The sequence below is a fragment of the Pseudomassariella vexata genome (assembly GCF_002105095.1).
Source record: "Pseudomassariella vexata strain CBS 129021 chromosome Unknown BCR38scaffold_1, whole genome shotgun sequence".
Classification (NCBI taxonomy): domain Eukaryota; kingdom Fungi; phylum Ascomycota; class Sordariomycetes; order Amphisphaeriales; family Pseudomassariaceae; genus Pseudomassariella; species Pseudomassariella vexata.
This window is the reverse complement of record NW_024467956.1, coordinates 671,552-693,645: the sequence shown is the minus strand read 5'-3', so window position 1 is coordinate 693,645 and position 22,094 is coordinate 671,552. Positions and strand designations below refer to the sequence as shown.

At 50.1% G+C, this 22,094-nt stretch overlaps 9 protein-coding genes across 9 annotated transcripts; 6 read left to right on the top strand and 3 right to left on the bottom strand.

Annotated features, from left to right (window-relative positions):
- Positions 1 to 82: 82 nt before the first annotated feature.
- On the bottom strand, positions 83 to 1,515 carry BCR38DRAFT_329204 (aromatic prenyltransferase; the record flags this gene model as incomplete). Its single annotated transcript, XM_040854862.1, has 2 exons — positions 83 to 215; positions 299 to 1,515. 2 exons carry the CDS (start codon positions 1,513 to 1,515, stop codon positions 83 to 85), a joined length of 1,350 nt encoding a protein of 449 aa, XP_040720660.1.
- A 303-nt stretch (positions 1,516 to 1,818) lies between these two features.
- BCR38DRAFT_358122 (uncharacterized protein) lies at positions 1,819 to 2,952 on the top strand. The gene is made up of 3 exons (XM_040857135.1): positions 1,819 to 2,202; positions 2,266 to 2,391; positions 2,466 to 2,952. The coding sequence occupies exons 1-3, from the start codon at positions 2,098 to 2,100 to the stop codon at positions 2,805 to 2,807; spliced, it is 573 nt and encodes a 190-aa protein (XP_040720659.1). The 5' UTR covers positions 1,819 to 2,097; the 3' UTR covers positions 2,808 to 2,952.
- A 135-nt stretch (positions 2,953 to 3,087) lies between these two features.
- BCR38DRAFT_479590 (uncharacterized protein) lies at positions 3,088 to 3,685 on the bottom strand (the record flags this gene model as incomplete). The annotated part of the gene is made up of 2 exons (XM_040863170.1): positions 3,088 to 3,336; positions 3,395 to 3,685. 2 exons carry the CDS (start codon positions 3,683 to 3,685, stop codon positions 3,088 to 3,090), a joined length of 540 nt encoding a protein of 179 aa, XP_040720658.1.
- A 1,019-nt stretch (positions 3,686 to 4,704) lies between these two features.
- On the top strand, positions 4,705 to 6,892 carry BCR38DRAFT_415840 (uncharacterized protein). Its single transcript, XM_040859056.1, has 5 exons — positions 4,705 to 5,232; positions 5,294 to 5,507; positions 5,563 to 5,969; positions 6,032 to 6,393; positions 6,462 to 6,892. The coding sequence occupies exons 1-5, from the start codon at positions 4,933 to 4,935 to the stop codon at positions 6,724 to 6,726; spliced, it is 1,548 nt and encodes a 515-aa protein (XP_040720657.1). The 5' UTR covers positions 4,705 to 4,932; the 3' UTR covers positions 6,727 to 6,892.
- A 1,121-nt stretch (positions 6,893 to 8,013) lies between these two features.
- BCR38DRAFT_415837 (uncharacterized protein) lies at positions 8,014 to 9,597 on the top strand. The gene is made up of 2 exons (XM_040859055.1): positions 8,014 to 9,067; positions 9,116 to 9,597. Exons 1-2 carry the CDS (start codon positions 8,160 to 8,162, stop codon positions 9,237 to 9,239), a joined length of 1,032 nt encoding a protein of 343 aa, XP_040720656.1. The 5' UTR covers positions 8,014 to 8,159; the 3' UTR covers positions 9,240 to 9,597.
- Positions 9,598 to 10,126: 529 nt separating this feature from the next.
- Positions 10,127 to 11,155, top strand: BCR38DRAFT_453701 (uncharacterized protein; the record flags this gene model as incomplete). Its single annotated transcript, XM_040861623.1, has 5 exons — positions 10,127 to 10,168; positions 10,218 to 10,376; positions 10,431 to 10,537; positions 10,598 to 10,914; positions 10,968 to 11,155. The coding sequence occupies 5 exons, from the start codon at positions 10,127 to 10,129 to the stop codon at positions 11,153 to 11,155; spliced, it is 813 nt and encodes a 270-aa protein (XP_040720655.1).
- Positions 11,156 to 12,080: 925 nt separating this feature from the next.
- On the top strand, positions 12,081 to 14,360 carry BCR38DRAFT_415831 (cytochrome P450). Its single transcript, XM_040859054.1, has 6 exons — positions 12,081 to 12,214; positions 12,266 to 12,378; positions 12,434 to 12,543; positions 12,596 to 12,922; positions 12,985 to 13,547; positions 13,634 to 14,360. Exons 1-6 carry the CDS (start codon positions 12,128 to 12,130, stop codon positions 13,991 to 13,993), a joined length of 1,560 nt encoding a protein of 519 aa, XP_040720654.1. The 5' UTR covers positions 12,081 to 12,127; the 3' UTR covers positions 13,994 to 14,360.
- Positions 14,361 to 15,967: 1,607 nt separating this feature from the next.
- BCR38DRAFT_415830 (uncharacterized protein) lies at positions 15,968 to 17,894 on the bottom strand. Its single transcript, XM_040859053.1, has 2 exons — positions 17,751 to 17,894; positions 15,968 to 17,691 (listed from the first exon to the last, which is right to left on the bottom strand). Exon 2 carries the CDS (start codon positions 17,673 to 17,675, stop codon positions 16,011 to 16,013), a length of 1,665 nt encoding a protein of 554 aa, XP_040720653.1. The 5' UTR covers positions 17,676 to 17,691; positions 17,751 to 17,894; the 3' UTR covers positions 15,968 to 16,010.
- Positions 17,895 to 19,659: 1,765 nt separating this feature from the next.
- On the top strand, positions 19,660 to 22,055 carry BCR38DRAFT_470102 (uncharacterized protein; the record flags this gene model as incomplete). Its single annotated transcript, XM_040862828.1, has 5 exons — positions 19,660 to 20,259; positions 20,319 to 20,328; positions 20,398 to 20,661; positions 20,788 to 21,063; positions 21,188 to 22,055. Exons 1-5 carry the CDS (start codon positions 20,085 to 20,087, stop codon positions 22,053 to 22,055), a joined length of 1,593 nt encoding a protein of 530 aa, XP_040720652.1. The 5' UTR covers positions 19,660 to 20,084.
- Positions 22,056 to 22,094: the final 39 nt, after the last annotated feature.

The following is a 22,094-nucleotide window of genomic DNA, read 5'->3' as shown; positions in this document are numbered from 1 at the left end:
CACATCGACCTAAATGAAGCACGGTGTAGCAATACAAGGTCCAAATGGTCCACTTATGGCATGTGATTCCACTGAAGCCTAGCTAGTCTAAAGGAAAATGCATCTCGGGCAGCCTGGTGGTGTAGTACGTGGTCATATAAAGCCCAGTTTTGTGTGTGTACGTGAGCGAGATAAAAGTGTGGGTTCCACCAGTCGTAGAAAGCTGGTGTTTGGGGCTATTGGTTCTCATATCAGCCATCCAAGCAAGTCCAAAACAGACAAGATTACCGAGCCGAAAATGGTTTAAACAGGCACTTACAAGGTTGCGGCTAGATCAGGCTGATACCTCGCGGCAAGCTCGGGGTGCCCGTTGGCCTGGAACCAGCTCGACATCAGCGCTCCGATCTCGGTGTCCGTCTTTCCAAGCTCCCACGTCGGGATGTGCAGTTTAACCTCGATGTCCGGCGACACCTCAGCCGCCGCACCCTCTTGTGACGTGGGTCGCATTTCGTAGACCAACAGACACTTATGCCCGCTCAGTACGACCTTATCGTCGGCGTCTGGGTCCGACCGGCTGAGCCCGAAGAGGTGGTGCCAGAAGTCATCGACCGCCTTCAGCCCCGCCACCATGGCGGATCCTTTGAGCCGGCCGCCCAGATGGAACATGTGCCGGGCCTTGGCGAGCGTGTCGGCCTCGGAGTGCACGTAGACCTTGATGCGGGACCTGGCGTCGGCGACGCAGTCGTTGGACAGCAGCACGATCTCGGGCGTCTCCCCGGGCGGGAACGCGTCCAGGTGTTCGTTCAGCGCCGCGATGGACGATTCATAGGACCCAGACGGCCCGTTGCATTTCCGGATGGCATCGAAGACGATGGTCCGGGTTGACACTTCCGTGTACAGCGATCTCCAATGAGGCAGAAAATAGGCCTTGGCCACGATGCCCCCGGATCGCTCCAGATCGAACGCGACCCAGACGCGGCTCCGGGGGAAGCCTGGAGGGTGCTTTGCCACCGCCTTGTCGACGGCCTCGTCGGGAACGTGGGTTGCCGCGAGAAAGTGATTGAACCGCTCCAGATCGAGACTGGGGATGTCCATTGCTACGGCGGTGAAGAACTCCTTGGCCCCGGTCTGGTTCAGGCGGTCGGCGGATGTGCCAGCCTTCTTTGACATCGGCTCGAGTGTGAAGCGGACGGTTTGAAAGGGACTCTTCTCCTTCCAATTGAGACTGTACTCCAGGGCGCTTCTGTCGTAAGTGAGCCAGGATCCGTAGAATGGCTTGCCGCTGATAGGCCGTGGTCCTAACGCAGCGGGTATCCATTTGTGAAACCAACGCAGATATTTGAGCTGCACATCGTACGCATACTGACTGGTTTGGAGGAGCGTGGCTAGAGGTTCAGCCAAGGCGCCCCACCAGAAGTTGCGGTCGTCGTAGTCAGTGTGGATCTCTTCCTTAACTTGGTTCAATACGGGAAGAATTGTGCTGACAGAGTTCTGACCGTTGATCTTATTGCCATTGGTCTTGGTTGGGGTAGCCATGACAGCTGTATACGACATGCTCTCGTCGTGATGGGTGGGGTATGCGCAATGAGATATCAGGTATCAATCGTTGTCATATAGATATATAGCGATATATGTATTGCGAACTACATATGACTTCTTTCCGCTACCCATCTTGGCCATGCTGCCTGACAACAGGTCTTCTTTGATAATATCTGACTAAACAGGGTTTCTTTGATAATATCTGACTCAACAGGGTCTTAGCTGTTCACCATCTTGCTTTGAGGACTTGTGGCTCGGACTATGTTTCCTGTGGCTCTTATCAATCTCCTGTCTGGAACGGTTCTGCAGCCACCCGATTGGATAAGCCGTGGCGTCGGAGTTATTCGCAATGCGTTAAGCCCGCATACAGTCGTGCACCGCATAGCGAAATGAAAGTCCGAGTCGAACACCAGAATGACTTTGGCACTCCGGAGCGGGTTCGGCCGGGTTTATGCTCTCTCTCCGCATCGTTCAGTTCTTAGGATGTCTTCAAAAGCCACCGGATTGGTGTTTTTTCTCATGGCCACAATCGAATAGTTTACGTCCCTTCTCCTGCGATTCACTCACTACTCATTCACTATGTCCACATCCGGCCCCTGCACCGAATTTCCAGCCCCCGGTCTTCGAAACCCGAACCGGTACATCACTGGACACAACGAAAAGGGGGAATCTGTGTTTCTACACGTAAGAATCTACTCATACATCCCGCTTCTCGAGTGGGATTGACTGACGTCTGATAATGGATAGTCGGACCATGGAGACCACCACTCTGTCATGCTTGGCGGTGCCGCCGTGCAGAATATCTTGTATAGCAGCGGCAGAAATCCAATCCAGCTAAACGGCAATGCGGATCTCGAGTATATCAAGAAGAATGTAAGTTGTGTATCGACCTTTCTTTTTCTCTTTCTTCACCAATGATGCGCTAATACGGCCGACAATCAACACAGCCCTCTCTGCACATCCCTCATGGCGTCGTGGTGCGCATGATCGACTTCGCGCCCGGAACCGAGTCTGAGTTCCACCGGTCGATCTGCATCGTCTTCGGAACCGTGTGCGAAGGCGAGCTCGAGTACTCGCTCGACGGCGGCGAGTCGCGGCGCATGCGCCCCGGCGACGTGTCGGTCAACCGCGCCACCATGCACAAGTGGCGCAACGTGTCGTCCGACAAGCCCGCGCGCATCCTCTACTTCCTGCTTGACGTCGAGCCCGTCGTCGTCAATGGCAAGACGCTCGAGTTTGAGGTCGGCGCCCTAATGGACGAGTATGCCCAGTACGATGGGAAGAAGTAATCTTCGGGATGAAGCAGTAGACTGGTTATAATGGTTTGGAGCGGGCAGGTGTTGAGTTATGAGACATGGAAAGAATATAAACCGTCCAATAACAGCCATCTATAAGGAAATTCATAAGATCTATCGTAAAGTGCAAAAGGAATGTAATTTATCATCGATGAGTCTAGCTCTTGTAAACAATGTCTAGATATGTATTCTGGATCAACTCAATGAGTCTCGCCAAAACATATAGTTTCGGCTTCAATTGTTGCAAACGGGGGGTCAGCGCACATGCCTCCCCCTATTCCAGCAGCAAAGCAAGTTGGTACAACTGCAGGAGCAGAGAAGAATCCTCTGACGTTGCATCGCTATCGATAGGAGGGAGTGAGACAGGTATGCTTTTAATTCTCCAGTCGAGCACGTTCAAGAAGCCCTTAAAGTCGTCCACGTTATCGATAGCTTCCAGCAGAAGTGTGTCCGTGGATACCACATCACACATTTTCGACAATAATTCCAGCATGGAAAAAGCAGATTGGTCCATCACAGAATCCTATAATCCCTACATGTTATTACTAAAGACCCGATGTCGCCGAGAAGTAATTACCTACCTCTGCCCAGAAAACATCGGTCGACGTCGGTAGGACCTCACCGACGTCCTCTCTCTTCCAATGTCTTAACAAGAAGCGGGTTAGCACATCGTGGTAGTATACCCAGTCGAGTATGATGCCTATGTCGGTGTCTAGTTGCAAGAGGTTACTCGTGCAGGAGGCGTTGATAATTTTCTTGGTATTGCTAAGATAACCCGTCCACTGGCCCGAAGTGCATGATGCGTGGTGAATTTCGAAGCAGCAGAGCAGCATTGCCGTGGCCATATGATCGACAATCTCCTTGGGGCCCATATCTGATCCACCTTAGGCTTTCGCCAAACTTTGTAGCGCGGTGATCTTCAGCTCGACGGCCTGGGCGTGCACACCATGGTGGTGCAGTGAAGAGAAGGCCAGCAGGGCCCTAAGCACGGCCTTGGCTGAGGCTGTGTGGCTCACCAGCCTAATTCTGATCAGGACGTTGCTAACATCGGTGCCGTCTTAGCAGAAAGTGGCCAGAGGATTGGACGCTACATGTTGGACTACATGTGGTGCGCATGCACCCGTCAGCATGCAAGCAGCAGGCTGTGCAAGTAGACGGGACATACAGTACTCGAAAAGGTCCCAGTCGGGTATCTTCAGCTCGAAAGGATTCCAGATCGTCGGCACGTCCAGCCAGGGCTGGGCATCATGCCTATGTGTAGAGGTTGTCAGACTGCGGTGCAACTTAATGTGTCCAAATATGATATATTGACGAAGCGTGTATCGGATATGGGACAGGCAGCTGCCGTTGGCAACGAGGACAAGTTCACGACTAGGGCACGACGGCTATCGCTCGCTCGCGGCCAGTATAGGCGCAGGCTCCCTTGTCACTTACGGTTGGACCGGAAGCAGGTAGTGCAGGTGGGTGTGGTGGTATCGCAGCTGATTCCACGATCTTAGGTCAGCAACGGAGTTAGAATTCTCCTCGATTTCAAAATGCACTAACGCAGGCCATACCCTTACATGCGCCCCAGATTACTCGGCACCTTCGGACTATTCTTAAAAAAATCTCGTGGGAGTATTAGGAGTGAGGCTCTTGTACACCGCATGCAGCGGGGACACAGTCCCCCCCCCTGCTTATCAAGCATAAGCGCTTATTCAGCCTTCCACTGCGTGCGACAGCAAGGATAATGAGTAGGGTTGCAGATTCTGTATATGAAGCTCCCTGCAATGAGTACCAGGGTCTGGACATGTACTGTACCAGTCGGTGCCATCCTTGGCGGAAGGATTCGCCACTGGGTCCGTGGTCTGGATGCCCTCCTGGCACCGCCATCTTGTGCATCCTCGGTTCAGCACAACCTTGGCTAATCTGAAGCTATGCCCATCCCCGGTATCAAGATAGAATCTGCAGTCGAGAGCCCTCCAAAAGGATTCAGGCGCACAAAATGGGTTCAGCTGAGGTTTCAGAATGGGGAACGTAAAAGCAGACAAGATGTCGTCTTTCGGGAGAGGAAGATACCATCACTCAGTCGTTACCGATAGCTGAACAGTTTTTTTCAAAATAAATACCAAAGCACAAAATGGGCGCTCTGAAGTCCTTCCTCTACGGCCTCACGCTCCTGCAGGTTATTGTGTCCGCCGTGCCCGTGAACCGAGAGATTGGCATCCCTCGCTACTTTCAGCGACAGCCGTACACACGGCACAACCTGACGGCTGCAACAGTCCAGTCGGAGTTGGGTTTGTTCGTCTCGAATGGCACGCTGATATTTGGACCTTCCAGCTCGTTGTGGGAGAACGCGACTGAAAGATGGAACACCTTCGTACGACCCCAAGTTCAGGTCGTGGTTCAGCCGGCAAGGGAGTCGGATGTTTCGAAGATTGTGAGTGATGGTGGGTGTTTGAGAACCTCAAAAACAGGCCTGCTAACAAGGACTGGCATAGGTCAAGTATTGTAATGATAACAGCATCGAGTTCTTAGCGAGGAATCGTGGCCATGGAGCAACGACCAGCCTGTCCGCCTTTGATGGGCTGGAGATCGAGTTCAGTCAACTACACACCATCACCATCAAGGAGGACGGCAAATCTGCTGTCTTTCAAGCTGGGACGTACGGTGGTCAAGTCATCCAAACGCTTTGGGACCAAGGCTACGTCACCAGTGAGATCCCTTCCTTGATGAAGAGAATTTAGTTGCTAATGCAGTCCAATTTCAGCCACGGGAGGCACTCCCTGTGTTGGCTTGATGGGAGTAGCCCTGGGCGGTGGCCACGGGCGCTATGAAGGTCTCTACGGCCTGATTTCAGACAACTTCATCCATTTGAACGTAGTCCTGGCCGATGGCGCAGAGGTCGGCGTGAACGCCACAAGCTACTCGGATCTTTTCTGGGCTATGGAGGGTGCTGGTCACAATTTCGGTATTGTCACCAGTGCCGAGAAGGAAATCTATCCTCGCGAAATCGACACCTGGCATTTCCACAACTACGTCTGGTCGCAGGATAAGCTGGAGACTGTGTTCGAGGAGATGAACAAATTCCACAAGAGCTACAACGGGACTACACCCCCTCTCATGGGTGTCAACTTCGGCTCCATCGTCATCGATCCATCCTACAGTCAAGCTGAGGTGAGTCGCTCGGCTTACATAATTTCAACCCCAATTCTGATACAGGTGTTAATGTGTAACAGGCGATCATTGCCTGGGGCTTCCACTACGCTGGCCCTGCGGAAGATGCCGAAGAGCTCCTGAAGCCCTTCAACGCTATCGAGGCCATGTCATCGACTCAGGGCGACATGTCGTACCCTGAGGTCGCTGGCGTCACTGGCGACGACTGCGTGTCGGGCGGGTACGCCATCTCGACCGTCATGACCCAGACGTACAACATCACGACCGAGCGCACCCTCTACAACCACTTTAATGAGAAGATCAAGCAGTATCCCGAGCTCGCCCCCACCGCCCTCCTTTGGCACGAGGGGTATGCAAACGCCGCCACCCAGGCTATCGATTCCGACTTCTCTGCTTATCCGCACCGTGACGAAAACCACCTAATGTGAGCCACCAATAATTTAAAATCTCCTTACTGCGATAAAGCTGGGCTAACATGCAATGACACCGCAGGCTCTTCACGACCACGGTACCCGAAGGCTCCGATCTGCAGGAGCCAGCCGAGGCGTGGGCCAAGGAAGTCTGGGACCTGTGGAACGGTGGGCAGCCAGAGCGCAAGCCCCAGACATACGTCAACTATGCGCTAAACCACCCGTATGAGACCCTCGAGGCCATCTACGGGTACGAGCCCTGGCGCCTGGAGCGCCTACGGGGACTCAAGGCCAAGTACGACCCGCAGAATCGATTCCGGTACTACGTGCCTATCCTGCCGCAGTAGATGATCGAGCCGAACTACCTAATGCATTTTGCAATAGAGTTGAAAAGAAAATTATTTTAATACAAGGATATTGAATAGACTTGAATAGACCACAATAATTAGCTCCGCAGTTACGTGTTTAGGCAAGACTCACTATATCATCCGTAAATAGTGAAGGACGAGATGATTTACTTATATATGGAGCGAAAACCTGAGACTTTATACAGTGTCAACGTAAAGCAGTCTTTTCTCCTGGACCTGCTAAGTGCCTAAAGTCTTGCAGAACCCATTCGTGCTTTATGTGCCCAGTTGTCCCGCGTTCTTGTCTTTCTTCCCTCAAGTGAAGCATCCTTCTCGAAATGGCGCAACAACTTCTTTGTACCCAGTTCACAGCCTCGGATCCTTGTGATCCACTCCGTCATATCCTTGATACAATGAGAAAGGTGATTCTGCCTTTTCGCAAGTGAGAGCTTTCTGTGTTGTTCGAGGTTAGGAACAATATAAACGGGAGCAGCTTGGCTACGGCGACCAGGACAATACTATGCCAGGGGGGATCGGAGCTCAGGACATATTCTACAGCAGTGATTAAAAATCCAAACGAGTTCGCCAAAAAGAACAAGGTTGGTTCAGAGCCTAATTGAATCTGAATAATGCCGACCAATTCATATCTGCAACTGCACAGCCTTCCTTCCACAAGCCTAATGGATATATTGCCCCAGTGGTCGAATTTGCCCTTGGTGCTGCTTCTAACTACAATTCCTTGGGACGGTGTGCGAGTGCGAGAACCAAGCCTTGAACCAAACGAGAATCCTACCATGGTCCCTAAAGATACATGCCTATAAACTTTGGTGCTATGCACCAATAGCTCAACACATCCAGCACCAGGCGCGCGCGTATGCTTTTCGTAACGTTGGATCTTAACCCATTTTTGTCAACGGCAAGACTCGAGTTCGAGATTGCAAAGCTGATGAAGTAATATGCCAAGCATACCGACGGCGAGAGTCCAAACAAGTACGCTTGAGGTATAGAACAACCACTTTTACAGAAAGTAAGATGCTTCATTGAGGTCATAATATAGTGTCTTGGCTCGTCTTTGGCGTGGAATCTTCCAAAACCTCCATTGTAGAGTATACAATAGTAAAAGTAATATCGAATATATGTCGCAGATGGGCTGTTGCTGACTGCACACAGATTTGACCTTGATTTAAACGGCTGGCCCCGGCTTCCGGCCGCAAAATGAGGCAAACGTAGGATGATAAATGCTACCTATCTGCATTGGCAATTGTAGAGAAGGTGGGGTAGGCACCCGGTGCTTACTACGTATAAAAACCTCAAAGCTCCTACTTTGTGCCCAGTTTGACTTATTCTTTAACCTCCCTTGTTTGTTTCTAATGGTGTCGCGCCAACAATTCACAGTCGTCAAGTTCGTGGAGCCTTCATCTACCGCATAAGCCATGTCGTCTAAGCTTAAATCCGAGGCTGCTCGAGAGGCCTCAGTAATTGGCATGTTGCGACGGCAATTCACAAAACCTAAACCATTACCAGCCAATACCAATCTCAAGGGCCAAACCGCTATTGTCACCGGCAGCAATGGTGGGCTGGGCCTCGAGGCATGTCGGCAACTCCTGAAGCTCGGGCTTTCACATCTAATCCTGGGCGTACGTTCGCAGGCGAAAGGTGACGCAGTAGCGAGCCAATTTCGCCAAGAATTCCCCAATTCAGAGACGTCTGTCTGGATCATCGATCATCAGTCTTACGATTCGGTCCGCAAGTTCGCGGAGCAATCTGCGACTCTGCCGCGCCTCGATATTGTGATCTTGAATGCTGCAGTGGTGACCACCACGTACACAACCGTCCCGACCACAGGTCACGAGAGTATCATCCAGGTCAACTATCTATCGACGGCCCTATTGGCGATATTGCTACTGCCCATTCTCAAGTCCAAGAAGATCAACGGTGCTCCCAGACCGCCCGTGCTCAGCATTGTGGGTTCCGACACGATGTACCAGCCGGAGTTCTGTCCCAAGTTGAAAGGTCCAGTGCTTCCACAATACGATAACGCAGAGAACTTCCGCTTCTTTCCCTGGTATGGAGGATCGAAGCTATTCCTCGCGTTTTTCGTGAGTCGGCTTGTCGAATACGTCGATGCAAGTGACGTCATTATAAACGTGCCTAATCCTGGTGCGACCAGATATACAGGCCTTGATCGTAACGCCTCGGCGCTCTTCAGGATGGCCATGAATACGGTTAAATTCGTCCTGGGGAGGTCTTTGGAAAGTGGTGCTTCCATATACCTCGAAGCAACCGTGGCTCAAGGCGAAGAGAGTCACGGCAGCTTCATCAGTGAATGGGCAATCAGACCGTAAGTGATAGCTCAAGTCATGGGGTCGTGACTTGCTGACAAGAGCAGATATCCAGCTGTTTGGTATACGACCGAAGGCCAAGAGCTCGCAGCGAGATTGTGGGAGGAAACCATGGAGGAGTTGAAATTCGTGGGTGCATCTAAGATCGTGGAGGACATGAAGAGGTCTTGATTATCTGGCCTCACACACACACACACACACAGAGAGAGAGAGAGAGCGTGATCAACTGCCGAAGAATACTGGTTCCTCCGTGTCGGACGGAATATGTTCAACTACTTGAAGTATTCATCTCCCATTGAGCAACAAAAGATCCCAAACATACATATAGATACTCGCCCTCCATGTAGGGTGCCTGAGTTTGGGAAGGTTAGAGAAAGTAGACTGCCAAAGTTTGCCAGACCAATGGATCGTTCCGGAAGTGTCTCCCAACAGGTGTTTTCCTTTGTGTCACAGCTTAATAGGAGCTTCAGCTGTCTTGTCATATCTAATCTGGTTGCTGAATATTGATGCACGACAATCAAGGCTCCGGACACTTAGCCCGCATGTACCATGCCGTGTAAGATTATGGTAGAGCCCTGGCGCTTAAATGCACATGTACCTAGGTAGATATGTACTCGGTAGCCCCACTTGTCATGGTTTTGTGCTCAAGTCTTATATGCATACGGCCTCGTGAAGCTATCTAGGTAGCCTGCATAGCCTGCATCTTATGTCGCTCTCGCACTCTACCCAGGCACGCTAATGTAGGTGAGGTCAGAAAACACTTCTGGGGAAAGTTCATACATGGATGCCGATTGGCTTCATGTACGAGCGATGGGAAAGTCAGGCTAAGGCAACCTCAAATGCATTTGTGAAATATTGATTTATAATCTTCCAGCGTGGGGCACGGAAGAATTTCCCTATTTCCCGTCGCCCTCACACACACCCTAAGTATCAAATAAATAAACAGACATTCTCATTAGTATATCATCACATTTGACCAAATATCGCCTGTTCCATATCTGTATAACCCAGCTCCCTACTAGAATCGTGACTGTTCTTCAATTCGCAATTCATTCAACATGGCTTCATACGTCATCACAGGTGCCTCGAGGGGGTTAGGAGTAAGTTGAATCAACGATCCTGCCCAATTTTTCTAATCGCCTGCACCAGTTCGAGCAAATCCGTCAGCTTTCCACCGATCCCAATAATTTGATCGTTGGACTTGCGCGAGACAAGGATGCAACTATCAAGAAGGTGAAGGAGGAGCTAGGAGAGAGGCCCAATGTCCACATTCTGCATGGCGACTTGGAGGACACTGCCAGTTTGAAGGCAAGTCCCGGTCGCGCATCAGCGGCGTTTTCTGATATTAACATTCACTGCCAGCAAGCTGCCGCTGACAGCGTTCCTATCCTCGGCGGGAAACTAGATTACCTCATCGCCAATGCCGGCGTTGCGTCCAAGTTGGACTCATTCAGTAACCTTGGCGAGCAGTATGTTTTGCGCCCAGCTGTCTGGACGACTTTGCGGAACTAATATAACGTTTCACACAGGGGAGAGGACCCCGAAACTCTCGAGAGAGAGTACCTCTACCTCCACAAGGTTAACGTCATCGGCAACATCAATCTCATCAACTTTTTCATGCCCCAAGTGTTAGCAGGAAAGGAGAAGAAGGTCATCGCCATTTCTAGCGGTCTGTCGGATTTCGATTTAGTGAGAAAGATGGAATTTGACACGGCTCCGCTCTACGCCATCTCCAAGGCAGCGCTTAACATGGTCGTGGTCAAGTTCCAAAACCAGTACAAGGACGACGGCGTCCTTTGTTTAGCCATTTGCCCGGGCATGGTTGAGGTTGGCCAATACTCAGACGGTACGCACCCCTCTCGTTTTCCTAGTCCGAGACTGATTAACCCCTGTCTGTAGTAAACCCTGAGCAGCTGCAGAAAGTTCAGAAGATGGTTGGCAAGTTCCTGGAGCACTATCCCCACTTCGCCGGTGCGGCCACCCCCGCCCAAGCTGTCAAAGATGTGATTTCAGTCTATCACAAGGCAGACCTCAAGAACTATGCAGGTGACTTTGTGTCTCACAATGGAAACAAGGAGTGGCTTTGAGTAACACATGACTCGCACTTCACTGCGCCGGTTCTTAGTTAGACGGAGATTTTATTGAGAAAATTCTACCGTATTGCGTTGTAAAGTTGAGTGTGCCTGAGTGCAGACACTCTATCCTAATCCTAACTTGGGCAAAGACAAGCTTCGAAGTCCTATGGTGTGTATTTACCAGAAATGCGAGGAAGAATAACAGTAATAGAAGCCACCTCGAAGGACGTGATTGCTAGCATATCTACAGTTCTATCTTCCGTTTGGAAATTTGCATCCGAGTACTCTTGCAAGGGCGCTATTGAGCAAGTTTGTCTAGACCGAGGAATTGGCAAACTCGGGTCGGATCGAAAGCGTTCCAGGATTAAGTAATTCGTGTTCATCTGATCCCGAATACACCGATGGTTACCGCATGGTATGAAATTTCGCGCCGGGTAAGAGTCAAATGAAGAAGGCCTGAGGAATTCATCTAGGCTGTGTCGTAGAAGCTGACTCGACTACGGGTCGGAACGGTACCCGCCAGATCTAGAGTTAGTCCTAGCTGATAGTCCGGGTGATTCGATTTCAGACAGCAGAAGTCATCCTGTATAATAAGCAACCTGCAGTCCCGATGTCCAATCACTAACAGTCCGAAGTCGCCCGGAGTATCTTTGTAGGAGGATCTACGCGACCCCTGGGGTTAGGTCGTAGCGTCAGCGAATATTTTCTTGGCGACCGATGCTATATGGCCTTTGCATATTTAGTTTTAATCAAGTCCGCAGCTAATGATTGGAGCGAGTATGCATGCATTGACTAGGGCTTACATACCGATACTAACACGCGACTGGCATTCACCATCGCACTATGCTAGTTTGCTGACTAAAGAAGGTACTGATACTGGGTGTATCTCATATTTAGGCGATCCATTATAACCTCTGGCTTTCCAACTTATGGCCCCAACACCTATGCTGCAGTCTCAAATAGAGATAATCCCAGACTTAAAGAATGGATCTCGAATACATATATGATTTGCGTGATTCGTTGCCTGAATCAGTGACGCTACGGTTGGTCACTACAGTTGTTTCTGGAGCAGTATGTTAGCTATCGATTTCAAAGCGTCTTGGCTGCTTACAAGACTCGCAGATTTCATTTTATGCAGCATTGCGAGTAGTTTATCTGTTATATTTTCACCCGCTTGCGAAGTTCCCCGGGCCGCGGCTTGCTGCTGTCTCCAATTCGTGGTATAGCTATCAATGGTAAATTGTTCTCACAGCCTAATATGACGCTACCTACTGACGTATGAAATACCAGGCTCTCCGGAAGATATCCATGGGCCCTTGAGAAAGCACTTCAGAAGTATGGCGACATAGTGCGCGTCGCGCCTAATGAGCTTGCTTTTATAACTCCAAAAGCATTCACGGGTGAGTGATAATACAAGACCGTTGGCAAGATACCTTATTGAAGATCAACCAGATATCTTCACTCCACATCACAGATACCTGGAGGACTTCAGAAAGTCAGACTTCCATAATCGTGGCGATGATGTCGCGGGCTTTGGGTTTGAGGAAGATCCAGTCAAACATCAGAAGATGGCCAAGAAAATATCGCCAGCTTTCAGCATGCGATCGACATCGGCAATGTTTCCACTGGTAGACTCCCACATTGACTTTTTCATCCAAAGGATGAAGGAAGTAGGCCGAGATGCTGCGGGAGTCGGACTGTTTGACTGGACCAACTGGTTTTGCATGGATTTGGCTGGAGAGCTAGCGTGGGGAGAGAAGATGGACCAAATGAAAAACAGTAAGCTCTTCTTCCATGCAAACTGCTTTATGTACAAATCTGGCATTGACAATCCGTTATAGTGAGAAACTCGATATTTCTTGATGTTCTCCTGGGGTTTAATGCCTTCTCCACTGTCATAATGGTCTTCAAACGATTCCCACTGCTCAGGCCGCTTCAGTTCCTTTTCGTTCCTCTTGGCAAACTGAGCGCTCTCTCCACCATGAATGCTGTAACGCAGAAATCTGTGAAGGCGCGTATTGAGCGGAGAGGTAATACAGAGCATCCCGACTACTTCAACTACGTCCTGTCCGAGAAGGACCCGGCGCCCAAGAACCAGCGTGAGCTCACGCACATTAGCTCGATCTCATTCCAGTTGACCTTGGCCAACTACTCTCCAGTTTCGGACTGGTTCTATAGCACATTCCTTTTTCTGCTTGAAAATCCAGAATGCTACCGAACATTGACAGAGGAAATCAGAGGCAGCTTCAACAACTACGACGATATCAAGCCGTTTGCCTTGAACGAGCTTCCTTACCTGTATGCCGTTCTCGAGGAGTCGTTGCGTTGTCTTCAAAGCAACGGCACGGGGCTTCCGCGTATAAGTCCTGGGGCCCTTGTCGACGGGCATTATATTCCAAAGGGAGTAAGTGTATTTATCTTCACACGAACGATCAATTATTTCGTAAACTGTGTATCAGCTCAGGGCTTGCACTAAAGTTGTTACTACAGACACACGTCCAATACAGCATCTTCGGCTTTTCCCGGAGCCCGCGCTACTTCCATGAGCCCCTAAAGTTCCGCCCGCAACGATGGCTGCAGGCGGATCACCCCCTGTATGATCCTGCCTTTGCGAACGATCACCTAAAAGCCCTAATGCCTTTCAGCGCAGGGCCAAGGCAGTGCATGGGGAAAGAAATAGCATGGGTAGAAGCGAAGCTGTTTTTCGCTAAAGTGCTGTGGATATTCGACGTCAGCAAGGTGTCAGGACAAAAATTCGACTTGGAAAGCACCTTGCTTCAATATGGCTTCTTGGTCAAGCCCGATATGAAAATCAGGTTCACATCAGTAGAGAGGAATGAGGCACACTGAGAGACCACGGCGTGTATTACTCTGGTCCTTGAATCGGAACATCCGGCCTTGGTAGGTAGACATCGAGTCAGAAAAGACTAGAACATAAGAGGTTGTCTTGAAACTTAGCGGGTTGTCAGTTAAATAGACATTATTTTTCCAGCTAGGGTGGATTATCACCGAATACGGAGGATCCGAAACCCATTCACGGGCACCCGGGATCGACCGGGCGCTCGCCCGATTTGCAACACCGAAGACTTTTCCTCTTTTCTGTACCGACGGAGTACTTTACCCTTTCAGCAAGCTTGACAGGGAACGCCGTCGACAGGCCATTCATCTCGGACCACGGAGGGTATGTGGACCTTCCATCGTCAAAATAGTTCTTGACCTAGCCCAACTTCACAACGGGGTGAACCAGATTGATGTACGGGTCTTCGGACGCCTGCAAGGCCTTGAACTTAGGGTCACAGTTGATCTTGTTGAAATCTGCGAAGTTGCCAAAATAGAACTCGATGGCGATATCATGGTCCTGTAGTTGGAGTACACCTGGTGTCAGTGTCTGTTTGTGTGCTTTGGCTAAACGCATGGGTCGAAAGGTGGGCAACCCCGCGAATAGTGTTGGACCGACAAGGCTACTACACCAAGCCTAGCAGTCTTGGAAGGACATATGGCCACGCACCGTACGTTATGGGCCAATATGACCACCACCCATCGAACCACACAAGTCCTGCCTGTGGGACAGGAATCAGTCATTCCTGTCTATATAAGGCCCTTATGGCCGCCGTTCACTTCGTTCAGGACTCTCCAGAGATCATGACACTTTCAATATAAGACCATTTGCCCACAATCCAACAAATAGCAGATCTTGATGATGCAGGCAAGAGGCATGGAAAGAAAAGACAGCAAAAGCCTGACATCAATAGTCCAGCCGCGGTTATTTTGACGGTTCATTTCATCCAGAGTTGAGCGGTAGCCGGCCGGGGTGTCTCCCTTGTAGACGCATGTTAACCACAACTTGAATTTGACCTCAAGAGTTCCTTGCAGGTCGTCAAGCCGAGCCCCTATGTGATTGGCCAACTGACTTGCTGATATAACTCAATGCCATTCTTGGCATGCAGGACCGCGACTTTGTCGAGGTACTCTCCAGCAAACTTCTCTCTGCCTTTGCTGTTGCTGTTCTGGTTGCGGTAGATCTGGAGGGTGAGGTGCAGAAGGCGATCCCGGCGAAGGCATGGCCACTGAAATGATGGGTATGAGGCAGTAGAGGGTAGCTGGCTAAAGTAAAAATACCTTGGGTACAAGAATTGAATAGCGAGATCAAGCAGAATTAGACAGCCTGAAGTAATTCCAGTTTGGGATGGTGAGCCAGTCTTATGGCAACGGCTTGGACAGGGCAGTTTTCTAACCTCTTTCTTGCTCAATTATATTCAATACATTAGAAAGTCAAAGAAGAATTCCAGGAGCAACACCCAGAAAGTTAAACTAGGTGCTGAAACCCCAACCAAGTGACGTTGTCCAGATTATTTGTTTGATAAATGCAGATGACAGGGAACAACCGCTGCAGTAGACCTGCAAGTTGTCTTGCCAATACCAAGTTGGATCTTCTCGATCTGGCTCATATCAGCCGATATGCAGTTAGTCTGCGCCTCGGTGATCAAGCAAACACGGGAGGCACAATATGTAAAAGCGAAGCCCAGCCCGTCTTGAGTCCACAAACCATATATATTGCCGAAGGCAAGGGAAAACCCGGCCGAGGTATATGTATAGCTTTAGGGGAGATATGCAGAAGCTACCGCGGTAAAGCGCACTGTCAGACTGATTGCCCACGAATAAAGGAACCAAAAGCGTTTTGTAGGAGAATCTTTAAGTACCGACCTTGAGCCACAGCGCGCCCTCCCCGTAGTCCCTAGAGTTGTCTCAGCGTTCCTATAGCTTTCCTCATCGTTAGAAGCAAGGTCGTCTCCATTATCGTCGTCGCCAAAGTCATCATAGTTATGGACATATTCTTTCTCTTCTAGGTAAGCGTGATTGCCTTCTACTATTTCTTTATTGTCTTTGTTTTTGTAACCAGAGCTTTTACCATTTCGGTCGACCCCATCAGTACTCGTAACATCTTTATCATCACAGCTAGCGCTGTCAATATCGCCAACGTCGTTCCCAATCCTTTCAACGTCGTTGCCATCTTCCATGGTAGGCTCAGCATCGCCATCATCGTCTTCTTTGCTTGCAACCATGTATTCTCCGTACAAATACTCTTGAATATCATGCTCATCCTTCTTATCCTCTCTAGCATCTTCATAGTCACAACTATCGCTACCCATCTAGTCATGTTCGTCGACTTCCATGAGCTGCTCCCTTCGTTTCCACTGCCAAGGCTTCCTTCGTCTACAACCACTCCACCATTGTAATCAGGATGTCGACGCTCGATGAGACTCGGGGACTTGATGTCATCTTCGTGTTTTTTGGGGTCATTCATATTGACGGGTTCGTGAACGACTTTGTGATGGGTAGGTTTGTGATGGGCTCTTGGATGCTTATGATTTGATTCTGTCTTTGCAAATCTTGGCTTTGAGTTGGATGGTATCGGCTTTGTGGTGGTATTTTTCATCAGAGTTGGAGGTATTTGCGCCGCGAGGCGCGACGTCACGCCTTGGCTGCCAGGAGTCATCTTTAGTACCTGTTGGAGTCCCAGATTTTGTGGTGGAGAGCTAGGCGCTGGGGTGCGACTCGCCAGCCCATGTACGGGTTCTCTACAATGGCGAACTGGGATAGACCTTATTGTTTGCCTGCTACGATCGTGACAACTCTGGGGTGGTTTAGAATTGCGTCGTGCGTCTGGGGAAACTTCGAGAGACAAATTTGTCAATGGTATCTTGCCTTTTTTGTCATGGATATTACGCCCAAGATGAGAGCTGGAACCTGACAGTGATAATGGCAGCCTACTTCGAGACTGAGGGGGCTCTGGCCGTCTCAGCGGTAGGCTCGCTCTTTCGCCAGAGGGTCGACTTGTAACGGGGTGAATCTGATCATATTGAGCCCTTGGTGCTGGGAGTTTCCCACTATTATCTCGAACCTTTGATAGCGTGGTTGCTATGGGCCTCTTTAGAGTCGGGGGGTCATCGCTGTCTCGGATTTTAGATCTCGGCCTTTCTCGTTGCTGCCCCTGGGTCCGTCCTTTTCGATCATTTAGTGGTGTCGAGCGCTGTGTCATTTCTTTCAATTTGGTTGAAGCTCCATCCTCTCTTGTGTTTTTCATAACTCGCCCTCCTCTGGACTGCTGATTCATGCCTATTGAGAGGGAAGGCTGCTGGTTATTCTCCCTCAGGGGCTGTACTTCGGAGCCTGCCCTCCAGATTGAACGCCGGGTTTTCAAAACTGATTCCGCAGAATTTTCATGTACCTGCTGAGATGACTGTCTTCGCTGAAAGACACCGAACTGGGTGTGCTGTTCATGGCTGCCGATCACTCGTGGGCCTGGCGATACCGTGGCAATCCCCGCAAGTCGACGTTTGGTGTCAGATGCTGCTTTTTTAGTTGCAGCGTCTGAAATAGGTCTTTGTTTGGTTTCTCCTTCCTGACGCCCTTCAGGTCGTGATCTTGGGCCCTTTGCCTTGGAGGTTAGTCGGTCGGCGATTGAGGCGACTAAAGGCCGCCGAAGAGAACCAGATGTCGACCCCTTGGGGTTTTCCTCACGCCCACCCATCTCCTCTCCTGTTTTTCTTTGCTGTGAAGTTCGTACCACATTCGGATATTGCAACTGGGTGGGCGTGCTACTCACGTGGCATTGTGTTTTCGTCCATGGAAAAGTGGCAATGGATTAAGCCTGTGGGCCCATAAAGTCGGTGTATGTAATAAGTGGAGAGAGTGGTCGTCACTTGCATCATATATGAGTAGATATGGCAACCTCAGTCCTGTTACGTTGCTTCAAAGCAAGCTCAGAGTTCTGAACTAGTACCACTTGGATTTCAAGCTCATTTTATATGTTGAAATGTACTGACGCGATTATGGTGTGGGTCCTGATCGATCATCTTCCTATTCCGCCACAACCTGCAGGGTGTACGTATTCAATCTTGAGAACAGTTTGGAGATCTCTTCCACCTGTGGCAATCCGAGTTGTCCAACTCAAATATCGCACTTGCCTCAGATGTGGGACGCACAAAATAATCTGATATGCTCCAGAGTCGCTTAATATGACGAAAGTACAATTTCACGGACAGGGCACCATAATTGAGTTGGGCTGGGACTGGTCCCTGCATTGTGAGGGTGCAATTTCGTCAGTTAGAGTTTTTGTTGGATTGTGGGCAACTGGTCTTGTATTGAAAGTGGCATGATCTCTGGAGAGTCCTGAACGAAGTGGACAGCAGCCATAAGGGCCTTATGTAGACAGGAATGAATGATGCCTGTACCACAGGCAGGGCTTGTGCGGTTCGATGGGTGGTCATATTGGCCCGTAACGTACGGTGCGTGGCCGTATGTCCTTCCAAGCTGCAAATATTGCAGTGCCAAAAGCTGATGAACTCTACGGCAGGGAATCGAGAATGACTTGCCATTTATGGGTCGCGTGTATTGTCCTTATTTTTCAATGGCTCGCAATCGATGCCTTTACTCGATGTTTAACTGGCAGTACTTATGTTACGTACAAACTGGAACCACTTCAAAGATTGACCGGTCAGTTCCTTGATTCAAAATCCAATGTACCATTTGCTGTGCGCAAGTACATAGAGCACGATATAACCCCGACGGTTACCTGGTCGTCTATCCATTTTGGGGCCGGTGCAGTTCCTCGCTTGGAAGTAAGTTTAACAAGATAGCGCTCCTTGGTAAGATGACGTAGGATTGGCTCAGGTGCTTCATGGGAGAACAATGATAGAACCTCGTGTTGCCCGTCTACTATCGAAGTGGGTCAGACAATCAGTTCTCTATAATATATGGCTTGTCTTGTTGATAATAATGTGAGAGCGACTAGGCGTGAACTCATTTAGATCAACTAGTTCTTCATCATACTGAGCTTTCTGAGAAAATCTGGATTGCATGGCACTTACGTACTACAGTACCTAAATCAAGCGTCTTACGTATAGCACTACAGTCGGAAGGAGCAGCCCAAAACACTCTAGGTCTCACCTTGAGGTGGTCACTCGATAAATTGTGGCCCGTCATATGTGATACACTGGTTGCCTCCAAATGTTCTCTTTTTCCTCAGGGGTGCGTGCCCAATTCAAAAGGACAGCGGTCACAGCCTTAGGGACCCCCGAACCCTTCGCAACCCTCCATATAATGTCATCCTAAACAAGGCATATTTTGTCTTTAAGCCCTGAAGTTGCGCGAGGCATCATATCGACTTTTGACGCCGAGTATCCTCAAACTCTCCGCCTCTTGAGAAATGGATGCACGGCACCAAGGACGTAGGGCCCGCTGTCGAAATGCCTACATAGTTTTCTGATTCGTCGATCTTCGGCGAGAGCGACGCCACACTACCAGTCTGCAAGCATGCACCATGGCCTTACGTGGCAGAACGCTTGCAGCGCGTTGCTGACGCGAAGAAAAGGCAACAGACGACAACTGAAATGCCCCACTACCAGCATGCAATTCTGGGGGGTCACGGCAGGGGAGGTGGCTTCAAAGTAGTTCCATGTCCACCAATTCTCATCGAATTACAAGCCTGCTTGATATGAATTTCTACCTGACCTGATCCTTTACCCTGAGCCCATTGGATCATCATCACCAGCGTATTTCCACTGCCACAGCCACTCCTTACTCAAGAAATTCCTGGTAAGGAACTGGTAAGGAAACAAGCCAGCATGCAACTCAGCCACTCTGGGATCTCGCAGCCCCCAATTTCTGGCCTCCAACCGGAGACCTCACTGCAGTTGAGCATTGAATGAAATCTGCGCTGTCCCGATTGAGACATACAAAGGGCGCGGATAATTCCCGATATCCTTCTGAAATGAGAGCCGAAATCTCCGGATAATCAGGCAGCCATTCAGCTCGCGCATCCAAGTCGCCACCGCAACAGAAGCTGAGACAAGTCAACGTTAACATCAAGCTGAAAGGCGCGGCTGACATTGGCCCCACGACGGAGGTTTCTGATCTCCAGCTAAAGTCACCAACTAAGATGGCCCCGCGGCCTAAGCCTAATCGCCACATTTCATTACCATCTCTAGACGTTCCCCGAAGCCGTAGCGTGAGTGACCGCAGCGACCGAAGCGATGGAACTAGCAGTCAGCAAAGTGGCGAGCCGAGTACCCAGCCGGCTTGGAAGCGTGCTAGCAAACCCAAAGTCCGCACTGGTAAGTCTACAATTCTTCATCCAATCTTACACATATTCATAGCGATTGACATTCTGTAGGTTGTATTAGGTAAGTCGGATGCCCCCTAAAACCTGCAGTGTTGATCCCTGGGCCGTGACTGATGAATACCACCGCCAGCTGCAAGAAACGTCACGTAAAATGTGATGAGCGCAAACCACATTGTCTCAAATGTGACAACATGAACATAGATTGCGAAGGATATGTGCAGCCAAAACCCTCCAAGGCTGTGTCAAGGGCCGAGAGGCTGTTGCTTCCCAAGGCGGGGCCTGCTCCTTTACTCGCGAAATCTACTGTCAATTCTGAATTCCAGCCAGCTGGCGTCCAACCCCCCCTTCTGTTATCTCCTGGGCTCGGTTTTGAGATTGGTGACGATGATGGCTGGTACTTCACTTTATTCCGAGACCAAGTGGTCTACGATCTATCCCCGTGTCGCGGGCAAAATTTCTGAGTACGTTCCTCGCTTCGGGATAGTATGACGGTGAGATCTATTCGGCATTCCATCCTAAGTATTGGAGCGTACGCAAGAGCTCTCATCGACCTCACGAATGATTACCCCTGGATTACTTCCGCAGATCGTCCATGGTGGCCCGCCTCAGTCGTTAATCGGCATCATCAGGCTGCATTGAGTCACCATTCCAAAGCGTTGTCCTACCTTCGTCAGGACATCGAGGTCAATGGCGTCGATAGTCGTACCACCATGGCAGTAACATTACTATTCATCGTCTTCGAGAACACGCAGGGAACTACCATGCAGCTGGCCGTCTCATACGCTCGGGGATCAAGGTACTGAACAATATCGGTCGGGCTCGCGCGAGAAATATCCGTTGGGAGATGACTCGCCAATCTTTGGATCCACCTGATGAGATTGCTGAAATGGCCCATATATGTTCCTTCAACACGCCATTAGCTCCGCAAACATCCCTTTTCCTCACTGCAAGTCTGCCTACCATCTACTCTTGGACGAAGACGATCTACCAACCGACGAAGAGAATGTACCCAACGAGTATACAATTCAAGCCACCACTCCCCATTCCTTCCAGCATGCCCATGCGATATTGGAGACGATCCTACCGTCGCTCGGCAAATTCTACGCTAAAGCCGTCTGGCATAACTTGCACTCGAGCTACGAGTTCGACGAGGACGACATGACCCGGGAACAAGCCCTGCACCTAGCCAAGGTACGAGGCTTCGGAAATCTTGTCATCGCTCTGAAAGCAGCAGAAACGGACGGGGCACAACTGCAAGGCCTGTCTTTCATGACGATGCATCACCAGGTCGCTACAATCTTCCTCTCGAGTTGCCTCGACCGGACCGAAACCACATACGACCACTTCACGTCGCAGTTCGAGGAAATCGTATCCGAAGCCAGACAGTATTTCCGACTCCCCGCTATGGGCAACAAGTCGGGTTTCACCAATGAAAACGGACTGCTGCCGCTCTTGTCATTCGTCGTAGCCAAGTGTCGAGTGCGGCGGACGCGTCTCGCGGCGCTGGATATGATCCGACGGTCGACATGGCGTGAAGGACCGTGGGACGGGACCAGCCTTTCGAACGCTATGGATGGGCTTATGAAGCTTGAGGGCCAGATGCCTTTTGAGGATCAGAGCGGGTATGTTGATGACTTCTTCGATTGCGTACCGCCTCCTGAGTCACGATATACGTGGACGAATATTTTCTGGGACTTTGAGAGGCGCCAGATGACTATGGAATACACCAAGATTCTGCCTAATGATCAGGGTGAGTTTGAGAAGGTTAAGTGCGTGATGAGCAGGTAAGATATGTTTGGAAAAAGTGAAAGATGACAGGGGCGGGCA